The sequence below is a fragment of the Camelina sativa genome, chromosome 17 (assembly GCF_030686135.1).
Source record: "Camelina sativa cultivar CO46 ecotype springtype chromosome 17, ASM3068613v1".
NCBI lineage: Eukaryota > Viridiplantae > Streptophyta > Magnoliopsida > Brassicales > Brassicaceae > Camelina > Camelina sativa.
This window is the reverse complement of record NC_141896.1, coordinates 22180894-22197000: the sequence shown is the minus strand read 5'-3', so window position 1 is coordinate 22197000 and position 16107 is coordinate 22180894. Positions and strand designations below refer to the sequence as shown.

Genomic DNA, 16107 nt, shown 5'->3' with positions numbered 1-16107 from the left:
TGAGGGAGGGTGGGTGGTTCAAGTCACTTGAATCAAGTGTTCCTAACTAAATCATGTTATGTACATTATTTTAGAAAGATCAAAGTCTCCCTACAAGATAACTCCGTGGTCACTAATCGAGAAGAAATGGCCCTTGTTGTAATCATCCACTTCCTAGCAATCAAATAAATTTACGATTAAATGATCATTGGTTTAAGAAATCCCACTTTTCCATATTACTATTTACTGATTTCAGAACATATAACAATTGAGATCGAGCTTAATTTGGAAGTAAAATACTCGTTTAAAGAGAGATTATTGTTAAACGAGGCAAGTGATCTAAAAGAACTAAAACTCTTTAAAAGTAATTTGATATCCAAGAATGAGAGATTCCGGTACAATAGAGAGAGAGATATATACAATTTTTTTTTTATGAACACATTCGTATAGATATTAATTAGTAAGGAGAGAAAGGTGAAGAGAAAAGAGAATGAAAAACTAACATCTCAAATGTGATTCAAAAGAAACTTAACATCCTGTGTGTATCAACTGGATTAAAGGATTCATAACATGAAAACCAAATATTCTAAAGAAATCGGGTAACAGAAAAGAAAACAGTTCTTTAAAGCAATTAATTAAGAAGTTGGCTCGTTCCTTTTGAACACGGGATCCCATACTAATGCGAGTGCGGCCCCTGTCAGCGGGGCAACTGTAAACATCCGGAGGCCTCTGACAAAATCTTTTCGTGCAGATATCATGGAGAAACGAATGTCTCTTAATCCCTGTAACACCCAGAAAAAAAAAAAAAGTAGTATATATATAATATCTAATGAATGATCCTTCTAGATGTCAAGGTGTAAAGTGTAAGATGCATGAGTTAAAAGGAGAAAGCTATATATACCTCTATGACAATTCGAAATAACATCTCATTCTGATTGCTGTTGTTCAAGTGAGAGAGGTGATATTAGTTAACGGCTTAGAGCATATGCATATTACAAGATGTTTGAGAACAGTGAGAGGCCAAATAAAATAATATAAAATAAAACTAAAAACTGATTACATGCATACCCTGCCGAGATTCGAAGCTGCTCTATTGCCGATATTGATCCGTCGATCGAGTGGTTCAATCGTTTCTTCAAAAGGAGGTTTAATACAAGTACGATTTCATAAGAAAAAAATCAACACAATTTCTACGTAAAAAAACAAACTATGAAAGATATATATGTGTTACCTCAACACTTTTAACTTTTGAATCTTTAATGGACTGAGAAATTTGGCGGTACATGAGTGGACGTCGAGGAACAATGAAGCCATTACAGGTGACGAAACCTCGACTTCTAGCCAAGGAAAGCGAAGATTGAGCCTTTGGCAGAACCAGGCGCTGCAACGATGCCATCACCGTTTCAGGAATTAGTGTAGATCGTGTTGTTATTGTGAATTTCAATTTGAGAGAGGGAGGGAGCTAGAGAGGGTTCGAGAAACTGACGTGTTTACTACCTATGGTTTGATTTCTCTTTGATATTTATATAAATAAAATTACTCTTTAGATAGATCTAAATCTTTTATATTAATATATAACAGGATTTGCTATTTTTTTTTCAAGTTCAAATCATATTTTCCTATTATTGTTCAAATTTTATATATAAAATATTTGACAAGGAAATACTTCGCATATATATATATTCAATTGGAGCAACATAGGTCTATGGTTGGATGTGAAACATCGTAAATATCTTTAAAAAATGTTCTAAAAATTTTAATTTCGATTTTGTTTGTGATGGTAAACCGGTAAATCTTGTAGATATATGGTTTTTTAAAAAATAATAATAATTACTTACTAATAAAAGGGAGTCATTGAGGCTCCTCACGCCATCCACATCAGCAATTTTTAAAAACACCTTAGGAGATGCCATGTCAGCTTCATATATCTCTTTCTTTCCCTTCTCCTTTTTTTTTCCTAATAAGAACCCAAGATTAAAATACATACTAGCGTAACATTAAAACTGGTTCGGATGAAACCCAAGTAAATGGGTAATTATTTTAGCCCAGTCAATGAGCCCATGAAAGTAACACGTTCACAAAAAAACCTAATTCAATGCTTTTTCTCCACCGCCATCTTCACCTTCTTCGACTTATCTTCGAGAAACTTGAATTCGTCAATCGATTCAACTTACTCAGAAAATTTTAACTTTCTTTAACAGTTATCAAACTTCTGAGTTTCCCCACTCCGTCTTCTTCAAATCCAATTTAATGGCCTTTATCTCCAAAGTCATCAATTGTTTCAGATTTGAAGCTTATAAAATCGACAAGCCACGGCGATTATACAACCATCGTCAAAATTTCAGAAAACCACCACAACCTAAAGATGTCAGAATCCAAACTTCAATCCCCTCCCCATCGATTCACCTTTCAGATTTTTGATACCATTGATGGAGATTTTTGCAAGGAAGACGTTTTAGTGTGTCTCATCCATTTTTGGGAAGCCCGAAACTTCAAGAAAGGAAACATGCTTATGGGCATAGAACTGCTTCTCATCGACTCTAAGGTATTTTGTGCATATATGTTTTCAATAAACACTCTTCAAAAACGAAACCTACAGTCTAATGCAGTCCAAGCCTACATACCAGCAAACCGTCTATTCCGTTACGAAGGTCGTCTGAAATCCAACTCTGTTTACACCCTGAACAATTTCATGATCATTTCTACCCAAAAGGTGTACAAAGTCCCAGACCACAAACATGGGATCGTTTTTACTGAGAAAACATCAATGGTATTGGAGCCTATTGGAGATCATAAGATCGACGAACAGAAATTTCGGTTCCGTAACTATGAAGATTTCGCTTCTATTATAGACACTAATGCAGATCTATTTGGTAAGTTAATCAAAACTGTTCTTTATTTATTAAGACCATACACTCCAATCCATTTATGTACGTTCTTATTGCCCTGTTTATCGTAGATGTCATTGGCCAGGTTCGTCTAATTGTTGGCGACAATATCCACTCGCCTTCAACACTGGAATCAGCTCTCCAAGTGGAAGGCAGCCGATCAAGTGATAGGGTGTTCTTACATTTCCAACTTAAAGAGTAATGCATTCTACCATTATTCTTTCAGAGGGTGCTTCATTAAAGGATTTTCTTTCTTTGTCTTCCATTTCTATCAAGTTTTATAAAAACAAAAAACATAATTATCATATACAGTGGCCAGACCATTCGTATATACCTCTGGGGAACCATTGCTGTGCTATTTAGAGAAAGATGGAATGAAAGTGAAGTCAAACCAGCTGTTCTCCTCATAACTACTGTCAATCCAAAAACAGTAGGACGTATGTTATCTCTTTTTCAGTCGACATGATCTTGGTGTGGAAAAGCATTCTAATGAAACATGTAACAATAAAACTTTCCATCATTTTTTCAGCTGTTATGGCTCTCAGCTCAACATCTTCCACACGCATATTCTTTGACAATGACGTCACTGAAACCAAACAATACCTGACATGGTATTCTTTTCATTACTTAGTATTCAAAACATCTCCTCTGCCTGTTGTAATCGAATCTAACTCACTCACTTTTGTTTAACAGGTTAGGTGATAATGGTCACAAGACTCCAAAAATTGCAAGCTCCTCCTCTGCAGTTACCAAACTAGAGACTGTTACTATCCAGGAAATACTCCAATTTCTACAAAATGAGAATCCCCAAGTTATGCAGGAGTCCTCCATTTAATTTTCAACCATTCTCCAAATATTTGAAACAATTTAACTAAACTAAACAGCTTTTTGTTAAAATAGGAAGCTAGCTTCTACTGTTTTGGTACCATTCTTGACATACAACCACAATATGGATGGTACTACATCTCATGCAGCAAATGCAACAACAAACTTGAGAAGGCTGATACATCAATGTACTGCAACTATTGCAAGGAATCCAACAACATTGGCATTATCAGGTTCCCAAAACTCTAACGTAAACATCTCCTTAACACAATTTTCGTTTTATAACACATATTTTTACAACCCCATGACTTCACAAGTACCGTTTTGAAATAAGAGTCTGTGACAAAAACAAAGATGTTGCAACCTTTGTTGTTCTTGATAGTGAGGCCACCAAAATTGCTGGGCGTAGAGCTGCTGATGTTTTGAAGGAGGCAATGGAGGTATTGTAGGTCTACTCAGTTTTTTTTTTTCAAAAAAGTTACAACACTAACTTCTTCATTGATTGTCAGGCTGCCGAGAAAGCTTCTTATGCAGAAATAAGTCTCCAGACCCCAGAATGTTTAAAGCATATCATTGGCACTACTTGCAAATTCCAAATCAAACTCTCCGAGTACAACTTCAAAACCTCTCGCCAAACTGTCTCAATCTCACGCATTTTGGAAACCATCACAGACCTTCCAACAGAAACAGTAGAAAGGAGTTCTGAGCAATTGATTGATGAATCGCAAACTACTACCACTACAGCTAAATCTCGAGGAAAGTCACATGTCAATGATTTAAACGTGAAGAATGCATCATCTCAGGCGAAACGTCCCCGCCTAGATAATTAAGAGTGCAGTACTTTGTTTTCAAAATTTCCATTGTGTGACAACATTTACGTTTTTCCATTGTCTTTGTTTGAACTCTAAGTGGTCACTCAAGGTCACCTTGCCAAACATTGAAAGGCACAAATTTAATAAACGATGTTCCTTCTCTTCTATCAACGCTGTTTATCAACGAAAGTTGATATAATCTTAATTATGTCATAACTGAAACTGTTATCATATGAGATGTTCTATCTAAATTTGCTATCAAAGGTCAGAAAATCGAAATTGCAATTTAGATAGATCATAGTCTAATCACTAGAGTTGTTCTATCTAACTGAAAGTCTAATCACAAGAGTAGTAACGACCAGTTAGACAGTCGAAAAGTATACATATATAAGTGATCATATGAGATGAAAATACAATATATCGGTTAGACAAACTCTCACATCAAGTGTATATCGATTTTGAGCATCACATCAAATAGTTTCTGCATCCACCTGAAACTGAAGCTTCATATGAAAATAACCTATATCTTGGACCTTTCTTAACTCAGACATCAAAACCCAATCGCCAGAAAATTAAGCCAACAAATGAGTTGCCCTTTGTCCACAGAGACATCTTGACCTCTCTCATCGCCAAGTTCAAAACTCCCCCACAACTCTCATCTCCTTGATTAAATTGGTCATCAATCAACGCAACTAACTAAAACAAGGACACAAATAAAACATCAGAACATGATCAACAGCTTTTCAGTTACACGGCAACTGTTTGTACTATAAACATCCTAAAACACTCGGTACAAAAAACAAACTTAGCTTCCTAACCATTAGATTCATGGATCGCAGCTTACATTAGAATTATAATCAAATATATTTTTTCAAAAACTGTAATTATTGATATAAATAAATCTACTTCATAAGCCAATTAAGCATCCACTCTTGAACTTTCCTTCTAATTTAAATATTACTGCAGACGTTTTTACAAATCGTTTCACAACTCCCTTAAGCTTCCCAGACTTCCAAAAAAAAAAAAAAAAACTCAGCCCTCACCCTCAACCTCTTACTATCTTCAAAACTTTCTTGCCAGCTTAGCTTTCATCTACTACACACTAGCCAAACACCTAAATACATAACCACTCCTACTTACTCAAACTTCTTTCACATGTTGCTGGTTGGATAAACCATGAGAGATAAAAAACAAAAGCAACAAGCACCGACGCAGGATACAAACAAGCAAAGAAAAAGAAAAAGAATTTTTGACCTGTTGTAAAACACTTAGTGGACTCCATCGACCGGCCCGTCTATTGCCTATGTTATGTGTCTCGGCCTCTTAGGCCCATTAGTCCATTAGCTTAAGTCCTATGTCGGTCTATTGTAATCTCTATATATATGTAACCTCGAGACTTCATTCATTAATAAGACAAGAGATTTCGTCCCTAAATCCTCTAATTTACAACACGTTATCAGCACGATAGCCTCTAAGGCCAGCTGAGAAAACCCTAACCCTAAAACCGCCGCCTTCTTCTTCTTTCGTTCTTCCCAAACCCTACCGCTCATACTAGCACACAATCAACTCTTGTTTGTGACTAGTCCTTGTTCGAAGATCACTTTGAGCAGCCTGTGCTCGTGATTAAGTTTTGTCCAAAACCTGATCGAGGTTCGCGGTTCATGGACGTGCGCGGTACAAGGAGCAGTTCGAGATCTGTTCGTGGGAAGCTGTTGAGGTTCTGTTCGTGGTTCGTGGTCCATCAAAGTTCAAGGTTCGTGAGTGAAATCTGAGGTCTTTAGCTCCCAGATCAAAACCAGTCAGACCCTAATTGGTGAAAGGTAAAATAAGATCTAAAACTCCCTTAGAACCTATGAATCGAACTCAATACATAAACCCTATGGAACCCTAAAAATATCCAAGTACACAATCTAACAAAGTTTAAATTCCTTAAAATCCTAAGACTTAAAATCGGATTGCTTAGGTTGTTAGATTGTTTGTTAAATTGCACCAAATTATATCAAGCTTGAAACTTGTTGATTGACTGCTTGATTGTTGCATAAGAACCTAGAACCAATTTAGATTCATAAGGATCAAATTAAAACAGATTGTTCTAGGAAATTAAAACTTGGATCATTCATGCATAGCAATTAAAATCGGACCATGTATAGGTTGTTTAAAAATCGGCTGCATGACCAAACTCTTAGGATTTCTTAGACAAGCTTGAACATAGATTTCCTGGATATTTTTGGCCATGGAAACATAAAATTTCGAGCATGAACATGTCTAGAATCAATTAGGATAATTTCCAAAACCTTAAATCATTATCCTGAAATTTAAGTAAAATTTACTTTAATATTCTAAGAGTATATCCGATTAAATAAAAACTTTGTTAAGTTTCTATAAATTAAAACTTTAAAATTAGAATTAACATATTGGTTAGGATAAGTTCCTAATTAATTATAGTAATTATCCAAAACCTTAAAACCGAAAATATTTACTAAATCCTAGAATGAAAAGGAAAACATAGAAAAGGAAATCCTATCTAGGAATAAGGAAATTGTTGCATGCATTACCTATTTGTTTTTGTTGTCTTGCATGCATGAATTTAAGCCACGAAATTGAGTATAATAAAGGCATGTTTCGGTCTCAAATACCGCATGACCTGAATTAATATTTGTGGCATGGTTCGGTCTCAAATACCGCATAGCCTAGACTAAAACAGTTCCATGGTTTGGTCTTAAATACCACATGGCATAATCCAAATTAATTACATGTTTCGGTCTCAAATACCGCATGACCTAAAGCATTTTTCATGCAACACCAAAGCCGAAAATAATGAGAGATAAGGCAAGGCATGTTTTGCATGACCTATGAATATATTAAAGGCATGGTAACGGGGGCAAATCCGCATGACCTGTTTTGCATGGTAACGGGGGCTAATACCGCATGCTAATGATATGATGCATGTCATAAGTTTGTAAATGTCAAAGACTAAAACAATCTCCAAATATGATCTATGCAATGCATTGAAAATAATTATGGTAGCACTGAAAGAATATAGATATCAAATGATTATCTTGCTGAGAGCTTAGAAAACCAGTACCTCATGATAGATAATCCTATTGACCTTTGGACAGAGCTTAAAAGGCAAATATAGGACACCACAAGATGGTGCTCCTACCAAAGGCTCAATTCGATTGGAAAACCTAAGGAACAAGGAATTCAAATCCCTGGATGAGTATAACTCAGAGCTTTTAAGATTGTCTCAATCCTAAGGTTGTGTGGTACTAAGGTCATTAAGTAGGAATTGTTGGAGAAGAAATTCTCGACATTTCACACAAGTAACATTGTGCTCCAGCAGCAATATCGCGAGAAAGGTTTTTAGACCTATACCGATTTAATCTCTTGTTTGCTACTTGCTGAGCAAAACAATGAGTTATAAACAGTGCTGTGAGGCCTCCTGGATATAACCAATTACCAGAAGCCCACAAAGGTTGATTTGGGAAAGAAAAATGCAGTAGAGCCTAAAAGAGCTTAGAGAGCCTAAGGAGACCAACCACGTCCACAGAGAAAGACACTACGGCCGTGGCCGTGGTGGCAGAGGATGTGGTGGTCAAGGAGGCCAAGCCAGCCGTGGATGTGGTGGTAGTGGCCGTGGGTCCTTTAAACCACACACCAAGGCAAAATCGGTATGTCACCGATGTGGTATGTCTAACCACTGGGCCAAGAACTGCAGAACACCCAAACATCTCATTGATGCATACCAAGGACACAAGTATGATGGTCAAGGCCGTGTAAACCGACTAGGCTTCGGCCATGGTCGGGGGAAAAAGGCCGCGGATTATTTAAAATCGCAACATAAGACCAAGTCCACTTATCATAAATATGGTATGGAGAACCATTGAATAAAGACATGCATAAACTCCTAATTAATCTCTATCAAGAGAATTTGAAAAAAAAAAATCCAGAAACTAATGTGGTGCATCTCGATGGTGAAGGAAAATTTTGGCCATGAGAATGATGACCAATTAAATTATGAGATTTCTGGTTGCCTAAATATAAGCTTTGGTTTAATAACTTTGGATTTTAGTAGATCATTAATTTGGTTTAAATTCAATGATCATTATTGTCCTATTTATAGAAATGGCCGAGGACATATAATGAAGAGTGCCAATGTTAGTACAATTGCGGGTATAGCAATTTTATAGAAGGCTACGGCCAGGCTCACATTTTGTTGCCTAATGGCACACATATTGAACTAAGTGATGCCTTATACTCACCCAGCTCTAAGAGAAGCTTATTGAGCTTTAAAGATATAAGATCAAATGGTTATCATATTGAAACCAAGGGTGAAGGATCTAAAGAGTTCCTCTACATTACAGAAAATGTGAAAGGACAAAAGAAGATCCTAGAGACTATACCTGCACTAGCTTCTGGTTTATACCATGCTAAGATAGAAGCTAACTTGGCAAAGCAAAGAAAATATTCAACGAATAATTCACTATGGCATGACCAGCTTGGCCGGCCGGGTTCGAACATGATGCGTAAACTAATTAAGAGTTCGAAAGGGCACAACCTTAAAGAGAGAAAAGTTATCCCTAAAAACTCACGTGTGTAGCATGTACACAAGGGAAGCTTATTATATCCCAAGCATTTAATCATAATGGTATGTCCATGGGGGGAAGTGTGGACCACCCTGTGGCACATGTACATACAGAGAATGGATTAGATGAATCCTTCATTAAGTGTACTCCATTAAATGCTCGACCATTACTTATGAGGTCGAAGCTTCTTGTGTCGGCTTGGGGACACACAATATTACATGCAACAGAACTTATACGCATCAGGCCATCTAGTGAGAATAGATATTCCCAACGGGTCATTAGCCAGACATATCCCATCTAAATCAATATTCGGGTGTGCCGCTTATATTGCATCCACTAAGATGGGATCTCAAATGAGAATGGGAATATACGTTGGATATGAGTCTCTCACCATTATAAAGTATCTTGAGCCAACCACATTTGATTTATTTGTGGCCAGATACGCGGACTGTAAGTTTATAGAAACCGAATTCCCTATGTAGGGTGGAGAGACTAGCAAGCTGGTCAAAAAATTAATATGGAATCAAACATCCTTCATTGGCAAGATCCTCGGACTCTAGCATGTGATGCAGAGGACCAAAGAATTCTATATTTGCAAAAGCTAGCTAATAAATTGCCAGATTCCATTTGACCCAAAGAGAGTAATAAAATCGTACATACCAGCTTGCAATGCACCAGTACGTATTGATGTTCACAAGGAACACAATAAACAAGTTGCTACAGAAAGGTTCCAAAGATAGAATCCTTGGAAAAGTAAAAGAGGTGCATATCAGACCGAGGCTAAGGGGATTATAGAGAAGCCAGGCATTGTCACAGAAACTCCTAAGGCACCAAGTGAGACTCAGGACGCTGAACCTCAAGAGCCTGAAGGAGTTGACAACAATGAGATCTCAATAAACTATATCATGTCTGGAATATAATGGAACTACAAAGATGTCGACATTAAATGAAATATTATGCATACAAGGTAGCACTTGAGACAAATAAGGATCTAAAGTCCACGTCTATATTAGAGTGCACTCAAAGCAAATAAAGAAGCTATTGACGTGGAGCTTAACTCTTAGAAGAAGAGTAGTGTGTTTGGTCCGACCTTAAGGATAACACCTGAAATTAAAGCTAGTTGGACATAAATGGGTTTTTGTAAGAAAGGGAAATGAGAGTAATGAAATCGTGAGATATAAACACGGCTTGTAGCACAAGGATTCTCTCAAAGACCTGGCAAAGATTATGAGGAGACATACTCCCTTGTGATGGATGCAACGACTTTTAGATATCTAATAAGTCTGGCTGTAATTTGTGGTTAATAGATGTTGTAACCACATACTTATATAGTCCACCGGATAATAAAATGAGATTACCAGAGGGTATAGAACTCAAAGATAAGAGTAGTTCTCGAGAACAATACTGCATAAGGCTAGACAAATCTCTTACTGGACTGAAACAAAATGGGTGTATATGGTACAATAGATTCAGTAAGTACCAAGTCAAAGAGGGCTATAAAATGATCCCATCAGTCCATGTATTTATAAAGAAGTTTGCAAACAAAGGATTTGTAATCATAGCAGTAAATGAGGATAATTTGAATATCCTAAGAACCTCTAGGAAATCACCCAAACAGTAGAATATCTCAAGAGAGAATTCAAAATGAAAGACCTAGGCAAGAAGAAGAAAAGATTCTGTTTAGGATTACAACTTGAGTACATTGATAATGAAAACCTTGTGCATCAAAGGGCATATACAGAAAAGGTACTCAAGAGATTTAATATGGAGCAAGCTCACTCATTGACTAGCCCAATGGGTTTGAGAAGTGTAGAAGTGGATAAAAGATCCATTTGCTCCTAAGAAGGACAATGAAGAAATTCTTGGTCCTAAAATGCCACACCTCAGTGCTATAGGAGTGTTAATGTTCTTGGCTAGCCACACTAGACCAGAGATAAGTTTGCCGTGAACCTCCAAGCAAGAATTAGTTCTTGTTCGACCCAAAGGCACTGGAGTGAAATTAAGTATTCATTACGTTACCTACAAGGAACTTTAAATTTGGGTTTATATTATAACTAACTATAACAAAGAAGGTTTTAGTTGGTTTTTGCTGATGCAGGTTATAACAAAGAATTTTTAGTGTGTTTGGAGCCAACAGTACTATATGGAGACAATGCAGCCTGCATCGCACAGCTCAAGGAAGGTTACATCAAGGGAGATCGGACGAAGCACATCCTGCCGAAGTTCTTCCACACACATGAACTACAAAAGGCCGGAAAAGTTCAAGTGGTGCAAGTTCAGTCATGCGACAACTCAGCCGATCTTTTTACCAAGGCATTACCGACAACAACATTCAAAACGCTCACGCACCAGATTGGAATGCGGAGACTCAAGGACTTAGAGTGATGTTTGGAACAAGGGGAGCAATGTGTGCTGTACTCTTTTTCCTTCACCAAGGTTTTGTCCCAATGGGTTTTCCTGGTAAGGTTTTAATGAGGCAGCATCCCCTTAGCAAATTGCAGCGATCCCATCCAGCATTGGCACGATCATATCGTCCAAGGGGGAGTGTTGTAAAACACTTAGTGGACTCCATCGACCGGCCCGTCTATTGCCTATGTTATGTGTCTCAGCCTCTTAGGCCCATTAGTCCATTAGCTTAAGTCCTATGTCGGTCTATTGTAATCTCTATATATATGTAACCTCGAGACTTCATTCATTAATAAGACAAGAGATTTCGTCCCTAAATCCTCTAATTTACAACACGACCAAGGTACATATCACTAAAGTTCTTCTCAACTATGATCTACAAAGTAATAAAAATATAATTATACAAGCATTAGCCTATCTTATAACAACCAACTTACCATCAGAACCTATAGGGGAAACGAGCGGAGATCTACAGATTCCTATTATCAACTATTATAATTGTAAGTTTCGTCAACCATAAGTAAAAATTGATCTTCAGTCGCCCCTGCAGTAAATTGGCGTCTAACATAAATTTTGTTATTATCTTAATAGGTGGCTGTAAAAAATGCAACATACACGGTCAATCCTTCCACTATGAAATAAGTACTTGAATATATCCACCCCTATAACACATATACTAACTACAACATTGCATTTTTCTTACAGTGCTACATAAGGAAGCCCGATCAATGCGAAAAGCAGTCATAATCTCTAAGAAATGGCTAAGGCACAACAAAGGCACCGTCTCTAAAATGCAACGACCTATTAAGCGGCAAAGAATTAGCAGTAGGACAATCCGACGACAGTACATCCAGAAGACAACAAAGCAACCCTATCTTATAACAACCAACTTACCATCAGAACCTATAGGGGAAACGAGCGGAGATCTACAGATTCCTATTATCAACTATTATATTTGTAAGTTTCGTCAACCATAAGTAAAAATTGATCTTCAGTCGCCCCTGCAGTAAATTGGCGTCTAACATAAATTTTGTTATTATCTTAATAGGTGGCTGTAAAAAATGCAACATACACGGTCAATCCTTCCACTATGAAATAAGTACTTGAATATATCCACCCCTATAACACATATACTAACTACAACATTGCATTTTTCTTACAGTGCTACATAAGGAAGCCCGATCAATGCGAAAAGCAGTCATAATCTCTAAGAAATGGCTAAGGCACAACAAAGGCACCGTCTCTAAAATGCAACGACCTATTAAGCGGCAAAGAATTAGCAGTAGGACAATCCGACGACAGTACATCCAGAAGACAACAAAGCAACCCTATCTTATAACAACCAACTTACCATCAGAACCTATAGGGGAAACGAGCGGAGATCTACAGATTCCTATTATCAACTATTATATTTGTAAGTTTCGTCAACCATAAGTAAAAATTGATCTTCAGTCGCCCCTGCAGTAAATTGGCGTCTAACATAAATTTTGTTATTATCTTAATAGGTGGCTGTAAAAAATGCAACATACACGGTCAATCCTTCCACTATGAAATAAGTACTTGAATATATCCACCCCTATAACACATATACTAACTACAACATTGCATTTTTCTTACAGTGCTACATAAGGAAGCCCGATCAATGCGAAAAGCAGTCATAATCTCTAAGAAATGGCTAAGGCACAACAAAGGCACCGTCTCTAAAATGCAACGACCTATTAAGCGGCAAAGAATTAGCAGTAGGACAATCCGACGACAGTACATCCAGAAGACAACAAAGCAACCCCCCCCCCCCCTCACCTACCATGATTGTAAGCTTCTTTTGATAGTACTGCACATGAAAACATAGACCGATGCTTCAGTTTAATAGCTAATAACCAAACCATTTGCTAAATGCAGGTGGATGCGAAAGGTGTTCTGAATACGGTAAGATCATCATCATTAATGTTATTCCATGCCTAAATGATTTATTAAGAAAATTGCTATAATCCCTAACACACAGTTGATAAACACTTTAAAAACAGTGAGAAGGAAAAATACTAGAACAATGAGACGTGCCCTCATCATATCCAAAAGACTTGCCCGCAAAGAACAAGGTTAGTTGCTGAGCATAGGAATCAAACCACTTCAATGTCACAACTTCTACAAAATAACAGCTAATATCTTTGTCATTGCTAATCCATAACTATATCATTGTATAGGTGAATCGTCTCAAACGCAACAAAAATTATCCAGACAAGCCAGAAAAGAACTTAGAGGTCATTCTCGATTCTACAGTACTATTTACCTCCATAATCATCCTTCTTTAACACTAGGAAAAAATTGACTATATTGTAACTATTCATCCAACAGCATCTATGGCAAAAGACAACCCAATCTTACAATGCAACCATTGTAATGCATTAGTATGGTATTCAGAGAAAATGGGTGATGATATCATAACTGGAGAACCACTTTTCACAATATGTTGCGGTCAAGGATGAGTTAAACTACCACCAATCAGAAAAATTCCTACTTATCTCGACCACCTTCTACAACATAGCGTCTCATTTCATATGAACATAAGAATCTACAATTCTATGCTAGCATTCACATCAATGGGAGCCAAAATAGATCATACTGTCACATCAGGAAAAGTCCCACCATGTTTCAGGATACATGGCCAAAATTATCATCGCATTGGTTCTTTAATCCCTTTGCCAGGCGACTCACCAAAGTTTCTGCAAATGTATATCTTTGATACAGAAAATGAAGTCTCCAATCAATTGAAGACAATGTCACAAAGAAACACAGGAAACGACCTTCAAGAGGATATAGTTGTCGGCTTGCTTAAGATGTTAGATGAACACAATTGTTTGTGTATGTTCTTCCGGAAAGCAAGAGATAGATACAAAGCAAAAGAAGTCCAAGACTTAAGAATGAGATTGGTTGGTCAAAGAAGTAAAGGTAAGCAGTATGATTTACCTCAAGTGAAAGAAGTTGCGGGTCTTATTGTGGGAGATATAACTGCTACTACCGCTTACAGAGATGTAATCTTGGAATTGCAGACAGGCCACTTGCAAGAAATTAGGGACGATCATCCTTTGTTCATGAGCTTGCAATATCCATTGTTGTTTCCTTTTGGCGAATTTGGGTTTCACACAGAAACCCCATGCAGTCACACAAAATGGCGAAAGAAGAAGGACATACATAAGTATCAGAGAGTTCTATGCTTACCAAATCCAAACAAGACTGGCGGAAGGAATGACAATCATAAAGTCAGGACGCTTATTTCACCAGTATGTTGTTGATGTATACACAGTCATTGAGCAAGAAAGACTTCGCTGGGCAAAAGACAACCAAGAACAGTTAAGAGCTGACCTATACAACAATGTATTTGATGCAGTGAGTAAAGGTGACACTGAAGCCATAAAAGTAGGGAAAAGAATAATTTTGCCCTCCAGTTTTACAGGGGGACCTCGATATATGATAGAGAAATATCATGACGCTATGGCAATATGTCAGAGCATATGGTAATACAACTTTATTCATCACAATGACTGCAAACCCTAATTGGCAAGAAATAAAGGATTATTTGGCAACTTATGGAGGCACATCAGCGAACGACATACCTGATATTGAATGTCGTGTCTTCAAAATGAAACTCGATGAACTCTTGAAAGACCTCGAACAAGGCACATTCTTCAGTCCATCTATTGCTGGTACGTTGTCAATCTTAATTTATGTATAAATCCATTAAAAACCTTATTTACTTACATGCTTTTCACATTTCATTCAGTGCTACACACCATTGAGTTCCAGAAACGTGGCCTCCCACATGCTCATATACTTCTATGGTTAGATAACACACCGAAACAACCAAGCCCTGGCCAAATAAATGCAATCATTTCTGCGGAACTACCCAACAAAAATGAAGACCCACTTGGATTTGAACTGGTGGAAAAGCACATGATGCATGGACCTTGTGGAATGGATAGGCCATCGTCTCCTTGCATGGCAAACAAAGTCTGCACAAAAAAGTATCCCCGACCTTACAATGAGTACACCACAATTGACCAATCTGGGTATATTATATATCGTCGACGTCCTAACGAAGACAACACTGTCATCAAAGGAGGAACAAGGTTGGATAATCGCTTTGTCATACCACACAATCTTCCTATTTTTAAAAAATATCAAGCTCACATAAACGTGGAATGGTGCAACACTTCAAATGCTGTGAAGTATCTTTTCAAATATGTAACAAAAGGTGTGGATAAAGCTACTATTTTGATCGAGAAAGGTACTACTAACACAAGCAACAATCAAGATACACCAAGGGTTGTCAAGGAAAGAAATGAAATTCAAGAGTACCTAGACTGTCGATATCTCTCTGCTTGTGAAGCTATGTGGCGCATTTTTGCATTTCACATACACCAAAGGAAGCCTTCGGTAAAGAAATTGATTATCCATCTTGAAGGTCGACAATCAGTGGCTTACAAACAGACAGCGAATTTGAAATATGTCTTATCAAGAGCTACTATCGAAAGGAAAATGTTTACAGCATGGATGGAAATGTGTGACCAGTGTGAAGAAGCAAGACAATATACGTATGTCGAATTTCCAATTCAC

At 37.3% G+C, this 16107-nt stretch overlaps 2 protein-coding genes and 1 pseudogene across 2 annotated transcripts; 2 read left to right on the top strand and 1 right to left on the bottom strand.

Moving 5' to 3' along the window:
• Positions 1 to 457: 457 nt before the first annotated feature.
• Positions 458 to 14814, bottom strand: LOC104757810 (uncharacterized). Its single transcript, XM_087497370.1, has 6 exons — positions 14461 to 14814; positions 1818 to 1936; positions 1211 to 1360; positions 1048 to 1112; positions 881 to 917; positions 458 to 761 (listed from the first exon to the last, which is right to left on the bottom strand). Exons 2-6 carry the CDS (start codon positions 1890 to 1892, stop codon positions 615 to 617), a joined length of 474 nt encoding a protein of 157 aa, XP_087353496.1. The 5' UTR covers positions 1893 to 1936; positions 14461 to 14814; the 3' UTR covers positions 458 to 614.
• LOC109131727 (uncharacterized) lies at positions 2176 to 4639 on the top strand. Its single transcript, XM_087496656.1, has 8 exons — positions 2176 to 2852; positions 2939 to 3065; positions 3180 to 3304; positions 3397 to 3478; positions 3561 to 3693; positions 3768 to 3925; positions 4003 to 4132; positions 4202 to 4639. The coding sequence occupies exons 1-8, from the start codon at positions 2345 to 2347 to the stop codon at positions 4520 to 4522; spliced, it is 1584 nt and encodes a 527-aa protein (XP_087352782.1). The 5' UTR covers positions 2176 to 2344; the 3' UTR covers positions 4523 to 4639.
• LOC147924181 (uncharacterized) lies at positions 14094 to 15226 on the top strand (annotated as a pseudogene).
• The last annotated feature ends 881 nt before the right edge of the window (positions 15227 to 16107 follow it).

Excerpts from the sequence above, each read along its gene's own strand:
- LOC104757810 (XM_087497370.1), bottom strand. The coding sequence starts at position 1,892 with ATGGCATCTCCTAAGGTGTTTTTAAAAATTGCTGATGTGGATGGCGTG. Across the intron at positions 1,113-1,210 it reads CAAAAGTTAAAAGTGTTGAG|AAACGATTGAACCACTCGAT; the intron begins GTAACACATATA and ends CTCCTTTTGAAG. Across the intron at positions 918-1,047 it reads CAGCTTCGAATCTCGGCAGG|CAATCAGAATGAGATGTTAT; the intron begins GTATGCATGTAA and ends CTTGAACAACAG.
- LOC109131727 (XM_087496656.1), top strand. The coding sequence starts at position 2,345 with ATGTCAGAATCCAAACTTCAATCCCCTCCCCATCGATTCACCTTTCAG. Across the intron at positions 2,853-2,938 it reads CACTAATGCAGATCTATTTG|ATGTCATTGGCCAGGTTCGT; the intron begins GTAAGTTAATCA and ends TGTTTATCGTAG. Across the intron at positions 3,479-3,560 it reads ACCAAACAATACCTGACATG|GTTAGGTGATAATGGTCACA; the intron begins GTATTCTTTTCA and ends TTTGTTTAACAG.